The sequence below is a fragment of the Mobula birostris genome, chromosome 7 (genome assembly GCF_030028105.1).
Source record: "Mobula birostris isolate sMobBir1 chromosome 7, sMobBir1.hap1, whole genome shotgun sequence".
NCBI classification, from domain to species: Eukaryota; Metazoa; Chordata; class Chondrichthyes; order Myliobatiformes; family Myliobatidae; genus Mobula; species Mobula birostris.
Genome location: NC_092376.1, coordinates 31282486 through 31303415, shown reverse-complemented (window position 1 = coordinate 31303415; position 20930 = coordinate 31282486). Strand labels below are relative to the sequence as shown.

The following is a 20930-nucleotide window of genomic DNA, read 5'->3' as shown; positions in this document are numbered from 1 at the left end:
TATGTGAAAAGGAAAAAAATAGTTAAGACCAAAATTGGGCCCTTGAAGACAGAAGCGGGTGAATTTATTATGGGGAACAAGGAAATGGCAGACGAGTTGAACAGGTACTTTGGATCTGCCTTCACTAGGGAAGACACAAACAATCTCCCAGATATAATAGTGGCCAAAGGACCTAGGGTAATGGATGAACTGAACGGGAAGGCAGATTATTATCTAAATGGAGTCAAGTTAGGAAAAGGGGAAGCACAACGAGATCTAGGTGTTCTTGTACATCAGTCACTGAAAGCAAGCACGCAAGTACAGCAGGCAGTGAAGAAAGCTAATGGCATGCAGGCCTTCATAACAAAGGAAATTGAGTATAAGAGCAAAGAGGTCCTTTTGCAGCTGTACAGGGCCCTGGTGAGACCACACCTGGAGCACTGTGTGCAGTTTTAGTCTCCAAATTTGAGGAAGGACATTCTTGCTATTGAGGGAGTGCAGTGTAGGTTCACAAGGTTAATTCCCGGGATGGCGGGACTGTCATATGTTGAAAGATTGGAGCGACTGGGCTTGTATATACTGGAATTTAGAAGGCTGAGAGGGGACCTTATTGAAACATATAAGATTATTAAGGATTGGACACGCTGGAGGCAGGAAGCATGTTCCTGCTAATGGGTGAGTCGAGAACCAGAGGCCACAGTTTAAGAATAAGGGGTAGGCCATTTAGAATGGAGTTGAGGAAAGACTTTTTCACCCAGAGAGTGGTGGATATATGGAATACTCTGCCCCAGAAGGGTGTGGAGGCCAAGTCTCTGGATGCTTTCAAGAAAGAGATGGATAGAGCTCTTAAAGATAGCGGAATCAAAGGTTATGGGGATAAGGCAGGAACTGGATACTGATTGTGGTTGATCAGCCATGATCACAGCGAATGGCAGTGCTGGCTCAAAGGGCCGAATGGCCTACTCCTGCACCTATTGTCTATTGTCTATTGAAATATAGCTTCTACTGTGCCTCCTTTGTAACTGATCAATATGATGGGTCCAGGATAGATCTTCAGCGTTGTGCTATATTGCGCTGTGGTCTGGGTGCAGATCGATGGGACTAGGCAGATTAATGGTTCGGCATGGACTAAATGGGCAGAAAGGCCTGATTTTGTGCTGTAGTGTTCTATGACTCCATGTTGGCATCCAGTTAATAAAATATGGATAAAATATAATGATTTATGCATTGACTTTGATATTGGAAAGTGTAAAGGTCATAATAACCCTCAGTTATCATACCACCAGCTCCATTCAGTAGATTAAATATAAGGCAAATCATTACTTCTACCATATGTGTGGTAAATCAGAGAGGTTACTTCTCAGACATACACAGACCAGAGTTAAAATGAGAATAAATGCCCATACACATCTGAACACCTCCCCATTGGAAACAGTTCATTTACTTGCTCCAAATAAACCTTAAAAGGTAACTGAACCTTATGCTAAAAATGAAGTTTAAGCAGATGAATAATGTTTCGAAGTTCATGTTGGACTTCTCCAATGTTCTTTGCTTAATTCCTGTTTTTAATGTGTTCACTCCTGGTTGCGTTCAGTTACATGGAAAATGCTAGCTATCTACTATCTCCTTTTATGTGGGCTTGGTCATTAAACATCAGTCGATTGTTTAAGTGCGGGATGCATCATAATTATACCCATTACTTAATAGTCTGTGCCTACTTAATGCAATTAATTTCACAGTTCAGTGTAATTGAAAATAACATTGTCCTTTGTAATCTAATTGCTATGTGAAAATTTAATTTCTGCAACCACATGAAGCATTGATCATCTACAACCTGTTGCAAAGCATTCGTTGCATGATTCTCTTGTCTCCTTACATACACTCAATGGCCACTTTATTAGGTCGACTCAGACCATGAGACCATGAGAGGCCTGCATCGGGCATTTTCATGCCTTACAAGGTGCAGATTGGAAGTCTGTGTGGGGCGCACAGACTAGAGCAATGTGTGATTAAGTGCCTTGCTCAAAGACACAAACACACTGCCACAGCTGAGGCTCGAACTAGCGACCTTGAGGTAACTAGATGAACGCCTTAACCACTTGGTCACGTGCCCAACACGTACCTTTATTAGCTACTGGAGTGAAACCCGGAGTGGTCTTCTGCTGCTATAGCTCATCCACTTCAAGGTTCGACAAGGTTCACAATGTTCACTGGATTTTTTTTTGTTCTTCACACCATTCTCTGTAAACTCCAGAGACTGTTGTACGTGAAAATTCCAGGAGATCAGCAGTTTTTGAGATACTCAAACCACCCTGTCTGGCACCAACAATCATCCTACGGTCAAAGTCACTTATATCACATTTCTTCCCCATTCTGATGTTTGGCCTGAACAACAACTGAACCTCTTTACCATGTCTGCATGCTTTTATGCATTGAGTTGCCACAACATGATTGGCTGATTAAATATTTAAATTAATGCACAGGTGTACATGTGTATCTAATAAAGTAGCCACTGAGTATATAATCAAAAAAAAGGGGTGAAATTATTCAAATCTTGCAGATGAAGCACCTGCTATTTTTATCAGTCATCATTTCCTGATCATTTGCTTTTCCTTCCAGTCTACTTTCTTGCTTAATTTTCACCTTTAATATTAACATTTTATACAATACAGTGAACTGCATTTAATTAAGATACTTCAGTGGAAGCTAATTCTTTTCAATTGGAAGACAAGTACTAGCTTTACAGATGGAGTTGTTTCTCAGAATCAGAATCGGGTTCATTATCATTGACATATGTTGTGAAATTTGTTGTTCTGCTGCAGTGCAAAGCGTAAAAAATTACTGTAATTAAAAAAAAGTGGAAGAGATGAATAACGAGATAGTGTTCATGAGTTCACACACTGTTCAGAAATCTGACGGCAGAGGGGAAGAAGCTGTTCCTAAAACACTGAGTCTTTGGGTTCCTGTACCTCCACCTCGATGGTAGTAATGTGAGAAGGGTATGTCCTGGATGATGAAGGTGTTTAATGATGGATGCCATCTCCTTGGGGCATTTCCCTTGATGGCAGGGTGGGTTGTGCCATGATGGAGTCAGCTCAGTCTAAAACACTCTGCAGCCTTTTGTGATACTGTGCATAGATGCTGCCTGACTTGCTGAGTTCCTCCAGCATCTTGTGTGTGTTGCTCAAGACTTCAAGCATCTGCAGAATCTCTCATGTTTCAATAGTTGCTTCCTCTCCCAGCCAACAAGCCTCAACACAGAGGCCCCAGCTACATTTATGTGGCTACAAAGAGCAGGGCAAGTTATTTGTAACTCTACGCCAGATTCTTGAAACAAACACTCTGTTCTGAATTGTCATGGCAAGGGTACCTGGTGGACAGTAGAATTATTCTCCTTGAAAAGGTGTAACATCCCCACTGACATGTTCAAATCTCTGGGCAATGTCTGCTGAAAATGGAAAATGGGATATCATTGAATTCCTTTATCAGGTGTATACAAAAATTCAGCTTAAACATCTCTCATCTCACCTGCATCCACCCAACTGCCCCCTCCCCCCCCACTTGTGATTGGATCTGCAGATCCCACATTGTCTTCATCAGCCGCAGCATTGGAGTGGAAGCAAGAGACTGCCAATGATGAAGGAGACTGAGCTAGGAGAATCTTAGGCAGTCTCGGGAGAAGAAGAAATGATGGCACCACTTTCACCAGATCACTAAAAGTAGCATGCAATGGTCTTTCCTCCTGCTCATATCCGCATGTACGTGTTCATGCTATTTTACAACTAAAGTAATTAAAGTTAACTGGGTGGATTTACTTTTGGCGATGGTGCAGTGAAAAGATGTTGCTTTGGCTCATGGGCCGGAAATGTAGTGTAAATAAGGAAGGTGGTGTTGATGGCAGTTGTGATTGCCCTAAAATAATGCAGGTGAGCAACTAACAATTTAGCGAAAGCAAATGCTCTCTTCCTGATTTTCCAACATTAAACATCTGACTTAACATAAGCGACTTAAGCAAGACTTAAAAAAAGAGCAGATTCCTTCACATCATTTGTTCAGATGATGCTGTGATTGAACATATTTCACAACATGTCAGTAGTGATAAACCAGATTCTGATTCTGAAACAGCCATTTAGAAGAATCTACCCATTTTTATGCTTTGGTGCCTCTGTTTGCAGCTGTGGTATACAGGTAATTTTCTCCCATACCGAACTTCTCGATCCGTTCTCATAATCTATTATGTTGAGGCTGAACATGAGCAGGAACAGGAAAGGAAATGACACAAGTATCAGTGAAAAGGCTGTATTGACAGAGACCAGGGTATCTACTAACATGATGTATATATCACACACCAGGCACCACTATGCTACATTAGAAATAACTTGCTTAATGAGGAGGAGTTTATATGTTATGGAAATATATGACTTGGCAATTCTGATAATGCAGCACTTCCTTATTACTACACTGCAGTAGCAGCCGAACTCTTTGTGCTTAAGTCTGCAGAAATGCACAATCTTCTCACAATTCCTCCTGCAAATAACAAATAGTTATTATGCACATTTCCTTTACATTGTAATTAGACAGCACAGTAAGACCCAGGAGCAGAATTAAACTGTTTGGCCCATCGAGCCTGCTCTCAACCCACATTCTCCTGCCTTCTCCCCGTAACCATTCCAAACACACATATGCTAGCAGCTGGAAAGACAAGGGCAGCAAAAGCATAGAAACAACACCAGCTGGAAGTTGCCCTCCAAGCTACACACTCTCCTGATGTGGAAATATATCCCTGTTTCTGGGCCAAAATGTTGCTACTCACTCCCTAACAGCATCAAGGGTACACCTACACCTCATGGTTCACGAAGGCAGCTTACCACCACCTTCTCACGAGCAATGATAGATAGGCAATTAAATGCTGGTTCACCCTGTGAATAAATACAACTATATTGGGCAGTTTTAAAACTTGTCTAACACAAACCTATTCTGCCACTGTTGGGCTGATTAGGTTAAAAGCCTGGATTTTTTTATTTTTCCACAAATCATGCACTGAGACGCTTGTCTTCATTGTTGAGTCCAACTTCTTGACTGAATTCAACACACGGTTATTGTGCTTTTGGATTTTTCTTACTCCAAGAAACAAATTCTTATCCTTCATATTTGATATTAGAAACTAATCATGAGAGTCAAAGAAAAACTACAGAGAATACTTTTTTAAGGGGCCATTAAACCATTTCTCAATGTATTCTCATGGAATTCAATAAACTTATGTGCCTCAGGTGCTGGAACCTAGATGGCATTTCTGAAACCAGCAGGTGATTAATGCTGCACAATGGGCTATATCAGCCATTTGTTCAAGTTCATCAGATCTTTGTATTTAGTAACTTTTGTACTACACAAATATAAAATCTTTAACTTTGTTCCCCATTCTGGCTCCCTTTGTACCTCTTCTCCTCACCTGCCTGTCACCTCCCTCCAGTGTCCCTCCTCCCTTCCTTACTCCGACGGTCCACTCACCTCTCCTATCAGATTCCTCCTTCTTCAATCTGTTATCTTTTCCACGTATCGTCTCCTAGTTTCTACTTAGTCATAGTCATAGTCATACTTTATTGATCCCGGGGGAAATTCGTTTTTGTTACAGTTGCACCATAAATAATAAATAGTAATAAAACCATAAATAGTTAAATTGTAATATGTAAATTATGCCAGGAAATAAGTCCAGGACCAGCCTATTGGCTCAGGGTGTCTGACCCTCCAAGGGAGGAGTTGTAAAGTCTGATGGTCACAGGCAGGAATGACTTCCTATGACGCTTTGTGTTGCATCTCGGTGGAATGAGTCTCTGGCTGAATGTACTCCTGTGCCCAACCAGTCCATTATGTAGTGGATGGGAGACATTGTTCAAGATGGCATGCAACTTGGACAGCATCCTCTTTTCAGACACCACCGTCAGAGAGTCCAGTTCCATCCCCACAACATCACTGGCCTTACGAATGAGTCTGTTGATTCTGTTGGTGTCTGCAACCCTTAGCCTGCTGCCGCAGCACACAACAGCAAACATGATTGCACTGGCCACCACAAACTCATAGAACATCTGTGGTGGCCAGTGCTATCATGGCCCTCTCTCCCAGCCATCTACTTTCCCTCTCACCTGACTTCACCAAACATCTTCTAGCTTGTTTCCCTTACCCCTTCCCCTCCACCTTCTTACTCTGGCTTCTTCTCCCTTCCTTTCCAGTCCTGATGAAGAGTCTTGGCCCAGAACATTGATTCTAATCCTCTCTGTAGTTGCTGCCCGACTTGGTTGAGTTCCTTCAGTATTTCTCTTGTGTTTTGTCTTTGATTCTGTTTTTTTTTTGGTTCAGCGAGGAGCAGGTAGCTGTGGAACTGGTCCAAAGAGGTGATGTTATAAAGGTTGTCCCTGGTGGCAAGTTTCCTGTGGATGGAAAAGTAGTGGAAGGTTCCTCAATGGCAGATGAATCTCTCATTACAGGTATGTTCTGATTCATATGCTGGATTTCTCCCCATGTCTTGCATTTAAAAATGTCAATTCATTGTCTCCCTGTAATGACATTTGATAAAGTAAAACAGGAAAAGGTGCTGTTCATCTGTATAGTGCCATCTTTATTCCCCCCACCCACTTGTTGTATATATGCTGAGAGGTCTGCATACAGCAACCCAAGGCAGAGAAGCACAATGAGTTTCACATCTCAACTCAGTGCATTGTTTTTGCTTAAATTCATCTAACCACTTGTCAACATAGAGCTTAATGGTTATTGACTGAAGTCAAATGTTCATTCCCAGAATACGTTTGGGTGCTTATCCTGCCTTCTTATGCCAATGAACAAAAACAGTAAGATTTGTCCAATCATAGGCCGACTCTCTGGTGCCATCTGTCGCCACATCAGTATCAAGAACAGAAGAAAGTCTTCTGTTTTTGAGCTTTGATTTAAAAGAACATCTACTGGTGGTGCTGAACTCATGATGGTCTACTTGAATATGCAATTTTCTCCCTGTACCCTGTAGGTCAAAGGTCCCTTAAGCTTGATGATCTCTTCAGAAATTCATAGGAGCTTTGGATATCACTTTATCCGCAGAACAGAAATCTAAATATCAAGATCTCTCTATTGATGCAGTTGGTGTTTGGAAACCCAGGAGGACAAATTAGGCAAGGCATTTTGCGGTTTTTACCCTCTTACAACATAGGAGGAGGCCACTGGGTTCATCAATTCTATGCCTTATATCAGAGCAATCCCATCAAGCCATTTCTTTCATTTAATTTCCTACAGCCTATCTTCTCTCATATACTCTCCACCACTACTTACTCTAGAAATAATATTACATTATCTGATTTACCTACCAAGTACATCTTTTGGATTGGGGACGTGAGGGTGGAAATGGACTTTTGGTCGCAGGGACAAAATCCAATCTTCACATGGGCTGCACCCAAGGTTAGGATTGAACCTGGGCCACTGGAACTGTTGGCAGCTCTAACCTTTGCACCTCCGTGTTATTGCACTGTACCTAATTGATTAATGATTTAACAGCAAATTGGCAGGTTTTGTGTGAATTGTATTCTGGTATGCAAGGAGAAATGGAGGCAATTTATGGGCAGGAGGAACAGATTGAAATCCTTTTTCATTCAGGCCTTCCAAAAGGTTTGCACTGACTTTTGTTTGTTGCAGGAAGATATAATGAGGGCAAAATATGTTGGATCTTATTTTATTTCCACGAGAGCTCAAATTTGTGTGAAATAAACTAAGAATTGTTATCTGGAGAAGTAATCGATTAAAGAGATATATCTGAAGATTGATATTTCTGTCAGTGGTGGTCAGCTGTGTTGTAAGCATTTCTAGTTACTTCAGGTGGACACCAGCCACAACCAGAAAATGATGCTGATTTCACTTCACTATGACCTATGTGAAAGCAGTTTTGTATAAGGTTGCACCAATTTCTTTGGTGCAGGACTTCTAAGAAGTCAAAAATCTGCAGGACCCAAAATAACAAGCAATATACTTGCATTTTTCTCAAATGTAATAACATTTGCCACTAACCTGTGTCCTGAATAAGAATCAAAGTCTTCCTTTGATTCTTAGACTGTTGGTACCTGCCTGATTGTTACTGTTTCATTATTCTGCAGTCATTTTCAAGTGCGGAGATTTAGTTGTAATAATGAAACATCACTAGTTATTCACATATTCTGAATCATGTTACACAATAACTGCAGTATTCAAGTTTCATATGAACATCATCATTATTATAATCTTTGTTGTAATCATTTAGATATGTATTTTATGTTTCAATAGGTACACTTAATGTCAGGGAAATGTATACAATATACATCCTGAAATTCTTTTTCTTCACAAACATCCACAAAAACAGAGGAGTGCCCCAAAGAATGAATGACAGTTAAATAAAAGGCAAACAACAGGAATTCTGCAGATGCTGGAAATTCAAGCAACACACATCAAAGTTGCCGGTGAATGCAGCAGGCCAAGCAGCATCTGTAGGAAGAGGTGCAGTCGACGTTTCAGGCCGAGACCCTTCGTCAGGACTAACTGAAGGAAGAGTGAGTAAGGCATTTGAAAGTTGGAGGGGGAGGGGGAGATCCAAAATGATAGGAGAAGACAGAAGGGGGAGGGATAGAGCCAAGAGCTGGACAGGTGATAGGCAAAAGGGGATACGAGAGGATCATGGGACAGGAGGTACGGGAAGAAAGTCAAGGGGGGGGGACCCAGACGATGGGTAAGAGGTATATTCAGAGGGACAGAGGGAGAAAAAGGAGAGTGAGAGAAAGAATGTGTGCATAAAAATAAGTAACAGATGGGGTACGAGGGGGAGGTGGGGCCTAGCGGAAGTTAGAGAAGTCGATGTTCATGCCATCAGGTTGGAGGCTACCCAGACAGAATATAAGGTGTTGTTCCTCCAACCTGAGTGTGGCTTCGGCTTTACAGTAGGGGAGGCCGTGGATAGACATGTCAGAATGGGAATGGAATGTGGAATTAAAATGTGTGGCCACTGGGAGATCTTGCTTTCTCTGGCGGACAGAGCGTAGATGTTCAGCAAAACGGTCTCCCAGTCTGCGTCGGGTCTCGCCAATATATAAAAGGCCACATCAGGAGCACCGGATGCAGTATATCACCCCAGTCGACTCACAGGTGAAGTGTTGCCTCACCTGGAAGGACTGTTTGGGGCCCTGAATGGTGGTAAGGGAGGAAGTGTAAGGGCATGTGTAGCACTTGTTCAGCTTACACGGATAAGTGCCAGGAGGGAGATCAGTGGGGAGGGATGGGGGGGACGAATGGACAAGGGAGTTGTGTAGGGAGCGATCCCTGCGGAATGCAGAGAGAGGTGGGGAGGGAAAGATGTGCTTAGTGGTGGGATCCCGTTGGAGGTGGTGGAAGTTACGGAGAATAATATGTTGGACCCGGAGGCTGGTGGGGTGGTAGGTGAGGACCAGGGGAACCCTATTCCTAGTGGGGTGGTGGGAGGATGGAGTGAGAGCAGATGTATGTGAAATGGGGGAGATGTGTTTAAGAGCAGAGTTGATAGTGGAGGAAGGGAAGCCCCTTTCTTTAAAAAAGGAAGACATCTCCCTCGTCCTAGAATGAAAAGCCTCATCCTGAGAGCAGATGCGGCGGAGATGGAGGAATTGCGAGAAGGGGATGGCGTTTTTGCAAGAGACAGGGTGAGAAGAGGAATAGTCCAGATAGCTGTGAGAGTCAGTAGGCTTATAGTAGACATCAGTGGATAAGCTGTCTCCAGAGACAGAGACAGAAAGATCTAGAAAGGGGAGGGAGGTGTTGGAAATGGACCAGGTAAACTTGAGGGCAGGGTGAAAGTTGGAGGCAAAGTTAATAAAGTCAACGAGTTCTGCATGCGTGCAGGAAGCAGCGCCAACGCAGTCGTCGATGTAGCGAAGGAAAAGTGGGGGACAGATACCAGAATAGGCACTCCCCCTTCTGTCTTCTCCTATCATTTTGGATCTCCCCCTCCCCCTCCAACTTTCAAATCCCTTACTCACTCTTCCTTCAATTAGTCCTGACGAAGGGTCTCGGCCTGAGACTTCGACTGCACCTCTTCCTACAGATGCTGCTTGGCCTGCTGCGTTCACCAGCAACTTTGATGTGTGTTGAATGACAGTTAAATGTTAGAACCCCAAAGCCCCCCCCAGCTCCTCCCTCCCATGCATAAGCAGCAACAAAGCAATGGCTCCCCCCCACCGTCAAAAAAGCATCAACGCCCCCCCACCAAGTACTCAAGCGTGCAGCAAAGCATCAATAAAGACACAGACTTGCAGTACCCCAAAGACTACTCATTCACCTGGTAATTCGACATACCACAGGCTTTCTCTCTCCCTAATAAGGGAAAAAGGCATGTCCCGTTTCACGGTGTGAGGGGAGACATAACAAAACAACTCGCTGACTCATGGTGTTAAAGGACTGCTGCGTCACTTTTTCCGAGCTCTGTGCTCTGGGCACACAGCCAGCAACAAGCCTGCTGCTTCTGATCTTCCTTGTTCTCCCGCGACGCATCAGTTGTTGGCAGTGGTGGCACCGCCCTTGAATCAGCCCGCCTCCAGAGCCATGAAAATCCAGCACCCTGAAGATGCGTTAGTCTTCTAGGCCACGTCCTTGGCTTATCGAAAAACGGACGGTCTTGAGGCCCCGAGAGCGAGGAACTGAAGTCAGAGTGTAACTCCAGGTCAGGATCTTCTAAAGAATCTTGAAAAGGAAAAAAGGAGATATCAAAAATAGAAATAAAGCTGTTTCCGAAGATGCAAGCAAAGGAATCGCTGTTTAGCGCCATCATCACTCAGCTCCGCCTCTTCATATCTCCATCTTAACTTTTCCACTTGGTTCTCCCTATTTGTATACCAATACAAAGCAGATAAGTATACTTCCATATTTCCTTACAACACAGAAAGTGGCCATTTCAGCCCATCGAGTCTCTGCTAGCTCACAAAGCATTCCCATTCCTCACTAATTTTTCCTGTAACACACCCGCTCCTCCTTCATCATCATAATGCGCTGTGCCATATGACGTGGACGACCATGATCTTCCATCTTTTGATCATGTCTGCTCTTGGCAAATTTTTCTACAGAAGTGGTTTGCCATTGCCGCCTTCTGGGCAGTGTCTTTACAAGATGTGTGTCCCCAGCCATTATCAATATGCTTCAGAGATTGTCTGCCTGGCGTCAGTGGTCACATAACCAGGACTTGTGATATACGACCATCCACCACCTGCTCCCATAGCTTCTTGGGACCCTGATTGGGGGGCTAAGCGGATGCTGCTCTTTGCCCAAGGGTGACCTGCAGGCTAACAGAGGGAAGGAGCACTTTACACCGCCTTTGGTAGAGCCATATCTCCACCCTGCCATCTTGCCCTCTCCATACTCTCATCAGTTCACCGCAGATTCTGCTGCTCACCGACACCCGGTGGGCAATTTGTAATGGTCAATGTATGCTCAGACAGTGGGTGCAGGAGAAGACCCGTCCACCTGGAGGAAACCCACATGCTCACGGGAAGCATATACAAACTTTATACAGAAAGCACTGCAGGTCGGGTTTGACTCTGGGTTGCTGAAGTCAAGAGGAGGCAGCTTTGCTAGCAGTACTAATCTAAACACAAGAGTAAAAGAAAATAGGATTTAAACAGGACACCAGGCCCCAGAAAGGCTCAATATGGCCATGGCTGATCTGTGCTGGACTCAACTCTTCTGTGCTAAAACCCTCAGTGACTCAATCTCCATCTTAAATACGTCATATGATCTGCTGCGGATGAACAGAATGAGTTACAAGCCCAATATACTGCATTCCTACTTTTACAATGTCAAAAATAAATGTTTAAATAAGGAAAAAATGTTCAACTAAAGATTGCTGGGCAATTAGTTTTCATATTTGAGAGACTGGATATTTGTAGGATCGCCAGTGTGGTGAGTTAAGGCTGGTCATGAGGCTCCATTTAATTGGATGGTAGATTGAGCTAGTTTAATTCTCAGTGACCTGTTCCACACAGTAGTGAACACTGAAATGATTAGTCTAGTCACCTAATCTTTTAGTGCTTCAAGAATCACTTTAATTGCAGGAATAAAATATTATTGCATCTGCTGCTATTTTCTTAAATTATTAAGTATTGGAGTCCTGGGTAATAAAAATTGAAAAGATGCTTAGATACAGTACAGTGCCATTTTATTGAAACAAGTCAAATTTGATGAAAAATTCCCTTAGGCAATAATGGAATATTCTCCATGTTGGAAATTTTATATTTATTATACAATGATGAGCATTTGGTCGATGATGCCAGATGAGATGAACTTGTTTATCTCAACTGCCATTCTCATTGCGACAAACACAATAACAGAGAGAGCACCATCGCTCGGTGAGAACCAGTTAAACCACATACAGATGGGGTGGGGGGAGATTATTGCACACCCTGGTTACAGTCAGAGTGACCCACAAGCAAACAACTGTATGACCTGAGCTAAAATGTAACAATAAACGAACTTGAACATCTCACCATAATTCCACAAGTGCATTTTAAAACAAGAACGATAAGTCGCACTGGCTGCTAGGAATGCTGGGGCAAGCTGTCGGCCATGCCCCCAGGGCATCACAATACTTTTCATTACTGAATCCCAGGTGATTATGGTGGTGACACTATCTAATCTACTCAATATTTTGAATAGATTTTGAATTGATAGTTACTTGGATATATATCAACCAAAAGATTTATTCAGAAATTTGGCTTAGTATTTCAGTAGATTTATGAGTAATAGCTTCAAAGTAGTAAGAAACCTTCTGTAGTAATGGCTCAAACCACACCCACCACTGTCCTCGTTACTGTTTGTACTGAACTAGTGCAGATTTCCCAACCATAGCTAACTGTAAAAAAATGGCGCTGTTCTTAGGATTGAGGCTGAGAGAAATTCTGGTAGGAAAGTTCCTGGCTTAGTTGGCTGTAGTGTTCTAACAATGAGGAACTTCCAAAACATTCACATAGAATACAAGAGTGTTTGAACTATTTAATTGCCTTAACAAATTAGTAAATTTGCAATGCATTTCAACACAGAGCAAGAACAACGTAGGCAGGTCTTGTTGAGAAGAACATGGACGTTGGAATGATTTGACATCGTTTAATTCACCCACCCAAACTGATTGTAATTTCCTCCCAGCATCATTCTCATTGTAGTGACATCCATTATCCCTGTGAACCTTGAGATTTCGCTTCTATTATTCCATGTGAAAGATTAGTTCAATTACTGGTTTTAGTATGAAACATAAATTCCTGAATGCTGACACTTGCTTTTTAACTCTTTGAACCTGTGTTCCCTGTGTTGTGTTTACAGTTTAGTTTATATAAAATTTCAACTAAACATACTTAATCGTCAAGAATTCTGTCCATGTTCTTTGGTAGCCCATTCCATGTACCCACCAACCTCTCTGTGAAAAACTTGCTCCTCAGGTCCACTGAAAACTTGCCCCTCTCACTTTACGTGGATATAGATTTAGACGTCCTTACCTTGGGAAAATACTATGGCTGTCCACCTTATCTATGTCCTCCATGATTTTATAAGCCTCTGTTAGGTCATCACTTAAGCTCCTTCACTTCAGAGAAAATATTCCCAAGCTATTATTCTCTCTTTGTAACTCAGTCCCTCCAGTTTCAGCAAAATTCTCGTGAAATCTTTTTTGCACTTTTTCTGCTGTGTACATACATCTAGTGTCCAGAAGCATCAATAGATGTATGTACACAGCTAACTAAACACCTCTGTTACCTTGCAATAGACAACCTGCTGGAGGAAATCAGCAGATCAAGAAGCATCTTTGGGAAGCAAGAAATTGTCAGATTTTAGGTTGAAACCCTACACCAGGACTGGTGCAGGGTTGAGTCCTCTGAATCTGATGCAGGGTTTTGACCCGACATGTTGACAATTTCTTTTCTCTCTCAGATACTGCTTGACCTGCTGAGTTCCTCCAGCAGGTTGTTTATTGCTCCAGATTACAGGCATCCGCAGTCTCTTGTGTCTATATATTTTCTATAGTATGGCAATTAGTTCTGCTCACAACATTCCAGGTGCAGTCTCACAAATGCCTTGTGTAGCTGACTCAGCTCTTGTACTCCGTGCCCCATACAAAGAAGTAAGTTGTTCCCTACACCTTCTTCACCACCTTCTGTCCCTGTGTTGTCGTTAAGGGATATATGTACTTGTATCCCTAGATCTTTCTTTTCTTCAGGTGGGAGTTTCAAGCGTCTGCAGCCTTTATTTGGAACTCATGGATTCTTTCCAGCATATGAATGTTCTCAATGTTTCTTGACAAGCACACACTTGGTTGAGCTTAGTTTATGTTCTTGTCTAGACTTCAAGTTTGCACAAATCTAAAATGTATGCATATTGAGTATGGAATTAACACCTTTGATTCACACTGTGCACAATTGTGTTTTTTTAGGTGAACCCATGCCAGTTCTCAAAAGAGCAGGAAGTGTAGTGATTGCTGGTTCCATTAATGCACAGGGGACTTTGCTGATTCAAGCTACCCATGTGGGTTCAGATACAACCTTGTCACAGATTGTTAAACTAGTAGAGGAAGCACAGACATCGAAGGTAAATCTGACACCTTTGGGCTATCCACTTAATGCCCAGTTGTATCTCTTACTCATCAACAGGAGATATTGAAAAGTGATTCATTTGTAATTAAACTGTACAATTAAAATATAAAAACATGATATGCTCATCACTGGGAGTTTGAAATAAAATCTGAATTTGTTGGAAATACTCAGGTTCGGCAGCTCATCTGAAAGAGAAACAAAGTTAATATACGGTCAGTAGTCAACCTAAACCATTAACTCTGTCCATTTCAATGTTATTGCTGTAAAATCATGTTGTAAATTTAGAGCAAAACTTCACAAGTATTTTTGACTCCTATTAACAATGTAATTTTTGCAAATTTTATGGTCGATGAAATGTAGGAGAGTCACCGGAGATAATGTTTACCTTCAAAACTTGGAATTTGATCACCCACCCATTGCAAATCCTTGCCAATTTTCATTTTTAATAAAACTGATGAGTGTTGCTGATCCCACCACTGTTTCAGGCAGTGAGATCCAGGCACCCTCTATCCTTTGGATGCAAAACCCCCAGTCAATTATGCTTGCTACTTGTTAATTTCTCTGCCACAGGAAGCAGGTCCTTCTTGCTTAGCTGGTCATGATTGTGTACACCTAAATTAAATTTTCATTCACTCTCCTTCAAAATGAGGAAAATAACCAGAGTATGTTTAGTACAGTAATGCCTCAATAATCGAGCATGCTCAGGGTCTTGGTGGTGTCAGATTGGAAGATTTCCCAATTATTTCAGTTGACACCCAACTCACTTTTAATTCTTTTTTTTGTTGTTACAGGGTATTATAATGAATTACAATATATTTATAATACAAATAATAATTAATAAAAATTGCAGTAAACCAGATAAGTTTAAAGGGAGGGTGGGCCCCAGAAAGTGAAAAGGGAACACAGGAACCATGGACCCAGTGAATGGAAATGGAGTCTTTTAATATTTATAGTAACTTTTCAACTTCTCACTTTATCATACATTCATGTTCTATGATTTGTAGAAGGTTTATCAATTAATTAAAATTAGATTTTTCCTAAATATGAACCCATGCACACCACCTCATTACTTTTGCTCTCTTTTGCAATACTATTTATTTTTTTATGTATTTATTAATATAACACACTATATATAAACAAAGTGACAAATTTCACGGCATATGTCAGTGATAATAAACTGAATTCTGATTCTGAAACACAAAAACTCTACAGATGCTGGAAATCTTAGCCCTTCCCTTCCAGGTTTATTGTCTGTGAAAATTCCTTAATGTGATCAGCTGCCCAACCAGCTTGATAACATCATCACAGTTGTATGCCAGAATCCATTTGAAATGAGACAGGACACAAATGAGGCAGTTTTGGACTAAGATTGCTGAATCTTTGAATAAAGCTTGAAGCAAACGGTGTGTCAACATGTTGCCACTGACCTCAAAGTCATTGTCTTGCATCCACCCCTGGATGTATCTTAGATGTTACAACCTGCCAAATCTTGTTCTTTTGCCAGGACCCCTCAATTTACCTCTGAAAAGCGGCCAGTGAGTGAGTGGGCCAGTGAAGGAGTGGAGCTTTGAGGCTTTGACTCGAGAGATCCTGGCAGTTTTGGCAGTTGGACGGTGCAATCAAGTCAATCAAGATTTGAGTAGCTCAGCAGAAAGCAGTTGATTAGACAATCAAGATTTGAATAGCTCAGACTCAGCAGGAAGCAGCTGATTGGGCAATCGAGGTCAGGTGACCAAGCAGTTTGAACAGCTCAAACAAATAAATAGAGGGGTAGCTCGAGCGGAGCGGCCACTGAGTGAGTGGGCCGGTGAAGGAGTGGAGCTCTGAGGCTTCGACGAGAAGAAGCGGAGGATGAGCTTGTTCCCAGTTAGTCTTTACAATGCCTCCGGAGACGGTGATGTGCCTCTCATGTGAGATGTGGCAGTCTTGGGGGAAGTCCCCTGTCCCGCAGAGTCACATCTGCCAGGTGCATGTGGCTGGGCGATCTGGAAGACCGTGTAAGGAATCTGGAGCAGCACCTGGATGACCTTTGACTCATAAGGGAGAATGAGGCAGTCATAGATGAGAGCTACAGGGAGGTAGTCACACCTAGGCTGCCAGAAGCAGGTTGTTGGGTGACAATCAGAAGGGGGAAAGCGAAGGTGAGTAGACAGGTAGTGCAGAGCACCCCTGTAGCCGTTCCCCTGAATAATAACTTTACTGTCCTGGATACTGTTGGTGGGGACGACTGACCAACTGACACTGAGTCTGACCTTGTGGTGCAGAAGGGTGGGACGGAGAAGAGGAGAGCTGTCGTCATTGGGGACTGTATAGTCAGGGGAGCAGACAGGAGATTTTGTGGACGTGAGAAGGACACCCGTATGGTTTGTTTCCTCCCGGGTGCCAGGGTCTGGGATGTCTCTGACCGGGTGCACGACATCCTGGTACGAGAGGGAAAGCAACCAGGAGTTGTGATACATGTTGGCACCAACGATACAGGCAGGAAGAGGGATGAGGTCCTGAAGTGTGAGTTTCGGAAACTAGGCAGAAGGCTGAAGAACAGGACCTCAAGGGTGGTGTTCTCAGGATTGCTGCCAGTGCTATGTGACGGTGATGGTAAGAATTGGAGGAGATGGCAGTTGAATGCGTGGCTGAGGAGTTAGTGCAGGGAGCAGGGTTTTAGATTTTTGGATCATTAGGATCTCTTCTGGGGAAGGTGGGACCTGCACAGATTGGATGGGTTGCACCTGAACTCGAGGGGCAGCAATATTCTTGCAGGTAGGTTTGCTAGCATGGTTCAGGAGGGTTTAACCTAATTTGCAAGGGGGATGGGATCTGGAGCGATAGACCAGTGAAAGAAGTGCATGGAGTAAAGCCAGATTTAACATATAGAGAGGATTTGAGGAAAGAGAAGCAGAATAAAGGGTGTAAAGGTAGTAAGGTAGAAGGGCTAAAGTGCGTGTACTTCAATGCAAGAAGCATCAGGAACAAAGGTGATGAACTGAGAGCTTGGATACATACATGGAATTATGATGTAGTGGCCATTACAGACACTGGGCTGGCACCAGGGCAGGAATGGATTCTCAATATTCCTGGATGTCAGTGCTTTAAAAGGGATGGGGAAGGGGAAAGGGAGGAGGGGTGGCATTACTGGTCAGGGATACTAATACAGCTACAGAAAGGGTGGGTAATATAGCAGGATCCTCTTTTGAGTCAGTATGGGTGGAAGCCAGGAACAGGAAGGGAGCAGTTACTCTATAGGGAGTATTCTATAGGCCCCCTGGTAGCAGCTGAGATACAGAGGAGCAGATTGGGAGGCAGATTTTGGAAAGGTGCAAATATAGCAGGGTCGTTATCATGGGTGACTTTAACTTCCCTAATATTGATTGGCACCTGATTAGTTCCAAGGGTTTAAATGGGGCAGAGTTAGTTAAGTGTGTCCAGGACAGATTCCTGTCACAGTATGTGGACAGGCTGACTAGGGGGAATGCCATACTAGATCTAGTACTTGGTAATGAACCAGATCAGGTCACAGATCTCTCAGTGGGTGAGAATCTGGGGGACAGTGACCACCACTCCCTGGCCTTTAACATTATCATGGAAAAGGATAGAATCAGAGATGACTGGAAAATTTTTAATTGGGGAAGGGCAAATTATGAGGCTATAAGGCTAGAACTTGCGGGTGTGAATTGGGATGATGTTTTTGCAGGGAAATGTACTATGGACATTTAGAGATCTCTTGCAGGATGTTAGGGATAAATTTGTCCCAATGAGGAAGATAAAGAATGGCAGGGTGAAGGAACCATGGGTGACAAGTGAGGTGGAAAATCTAGTCAGGTGGAAGAAGGCAGCATACATGAGGTTTAGGAAGCAAGGATCAGATGGGTCTATTGAGGAATATAGGGTAGCAAGAAAGGAGCTTAAGGGGCTGAGAAGAGCAAGGAGGGGGCATGAGAAGGCCTTGGCGAGTAGGGTAAAGGAAAACCCCAAGGCATTCTTCAATTATGTGAAGAACAAAAGGATGACAGGAGTGAAGGTAGGATTGATTAGAGATAAAGGTGGGAAGATGTGCCTGGAGGCTGTGGAAGTGAGCAAGGTCCTCATTGAATACTTCTCTTTGGTATTCACCAATGAGAGGAAACTTGATGACGGTGAGGACAATATGAATGAGGTTGATGTTCTGGAGCATGTTGATATTAAGGCAGGGGAGGTGTTGGAGTTATTAAAATACATTAGGACGGATAAGTCCCCAGGGCCTGAGGGAATATTCCCCAGGCTGCTCCACGATGCGAGAGAAGAGATTGCTGAGCCTCTGGCTAGGATCTTTATGTCCTCGTTGTCTACGGGAATGGTACTGGAGGATTGGAGGGAGGCGAATGTTGTCCCCTTGTATCAAAAAAGGTAGTAGGGATAGTCCGGGTATTATAGACCAGTGAGCCTTATGGCTGTGGTGGGAAAGCTGTTGGAAAAGATTCTTAGAGATAGGATCTATGGGCATTTAGAGAATCATGGTCTGATTAGGGACAGTCAGCATGGCTTTGTGAAGGGCAGATCGTGTCTAACAAGCCTGATAGAGTTCTTTGAGGAGGTGACCAGGCATATAGATGAGGGTAGTGCAGTGGATGTGATCTATATGGATTTTAGTAAGGCACTTGACAAGGTTCCACGTGGTAGGCTTATTCAGAAAGTCAGAAGGCATGGGATCCAGGGAAGTTTGGCCAGGTGGATTTAGAATTGGCTTGCCTGCAGAAGGCAGAGGGTCGTGGTGGAGGGAGTACATTCAGATTGGAGGGTTGTGACTAGTGGTGTCCCACAAGGATCGGTTCCGGGACCTCTACTATTCGTGATTTTTATTAACAACCTGGATGTGGGGGTAGAAGTGTGGGTTGGCAAGTTTGCAGATGACACAATGTTTGGTGGTGTTGTAGATAGTGTAGAGGATTGTCAAAGATTGCAGAGAGACATTGATAGGTTGCAGAAGTGGGCTGAGAAGTGGCAGATGGAGTTCAACCCGGAGAAGTGTGAGGTGGTACACTTTGGAAGGACAAACTCCAAGGCAGAGTACAAAGTAAATGGTAGGATACTTGGTAGTGTGGAGGAGCAGAGGGATTTTGGGGTACATGTCCACAGATCCCTGAAAGTTGCCTCACAGGTGGATAGGGTAGTTAAGAAAGCTTATGGGGTGTTAGCTTTTATAAGTCAAGGGATAGAGTTTAAGAGTCGCGAGGTAATGATGCAGCTCTGTAAAACTCTGGTTAGGCCACACTTGGAGTACTATGTCCAGTTCTGGTCGCCTCACTATAGGAAGGATGTGGAATCATTGGAAAGGGTACAGAGGAGATTTACCAGGATGCTGCCTGGTTAAGAGAGTATGCATTATGATCAGAGATTAAGGGAGCTAGGGCTTTACTCTTTGGAGAGAAGGAGGATGAGAGGAGACATGATGGAGGTGTACAAGATATTAAGAGGAATAGATAGTGGATAGCCAGCGCCTCTTCCCCAGGGCACCACTGCTCAATACAAGGGGACATGGCTTTAAAGTAAGGGGTGGGAAGTTCAAGGGGGATATTAGAGGAAGGTTTTTTACTCAGAGAGTGGTTGGTGCATGGAATACACTGCCTGAGTCAGTGGTGGAGGCAGATACACTAGTGAAATTTAAAAGTACTAGACAGGTATATGGAGGAATTTAAGGGGGGGGGAGGCAGGGTTTGAGGGTCGGCACAACAATGTGGGCCGAAGGGCCTGTACTGTGCTGTACTATTCTATGTTCTATGAAGCTATGTCTAGAATCCACAGCTTTGTAATGAGGTTGTCACAGCAAACTGCGATGGTACTCTGATTATCAGGCACCTGCATCTTGTCTTGGACATGGTTATGTTCCAGTTCTAACAAAAACCAAGTTCTAGATCGAAGTAATTTGTTCTTAGTTTATGAAGTTGAGTGTTCACAGTATACTCAATTAATCTGAAATAAGTAATTTCATCTGAGTATTTGCAGTGTTAGAATTTCTATTAGGAAATAAACACTGCAACTATGATAATGTTCAAGTTATTTAAATTCAAAGTAATAATGAAATCACAATTGTGTGCTTATATTGAAATCTAAATGTATCTGTGTGAACATGACTCTTTTCTATTTAAGCATTAGGACTTCATTCTTTATAATTTTTAATTCTTATTATCTCATTTTGGAGAATTATAAGGTGTGACAAACAATGTAAAAAATGTACATACTTTCTGTGTGAGACATTAAAAACAAATGACGGAGTGCTATACATTAGAGATTTAGTTTCAAATTTTTATGGAAAGTATTAGCAGTTTAAACAACTACATTTGGACACCAAAATTCTTCTGATGTTACATTAATTATTAA

At 42.8% G+C, this 20930-nt stretch overlaps 1 protein-coding gene across 2 annotated transcripts in view; it reads left to right on the top strand.

The window, feature by feature from the left end:
* LOC140200087 (copper-transporting ATPase 2-like) overlaps positions 1-20930 on the top strand; it is a 143649-nt gene that overhangs the window by 75164 nt on the left and 47555 nt on the right. For both annotated transcript variants that reach the window (XM_072262832.1, XM_072262833.1), the window contains exons 10-11: positions 6334-6461; positions 14420-14574. In XM_072262832.1, the coding sequence (XP_072118933.1) occupies positions 6334-6461; positions 14420-14574 (283 nt within the window). The remainder of the gene's footprint in view (positions 1-6333; positions 6462-14419; positions 14575-20930) is intronic.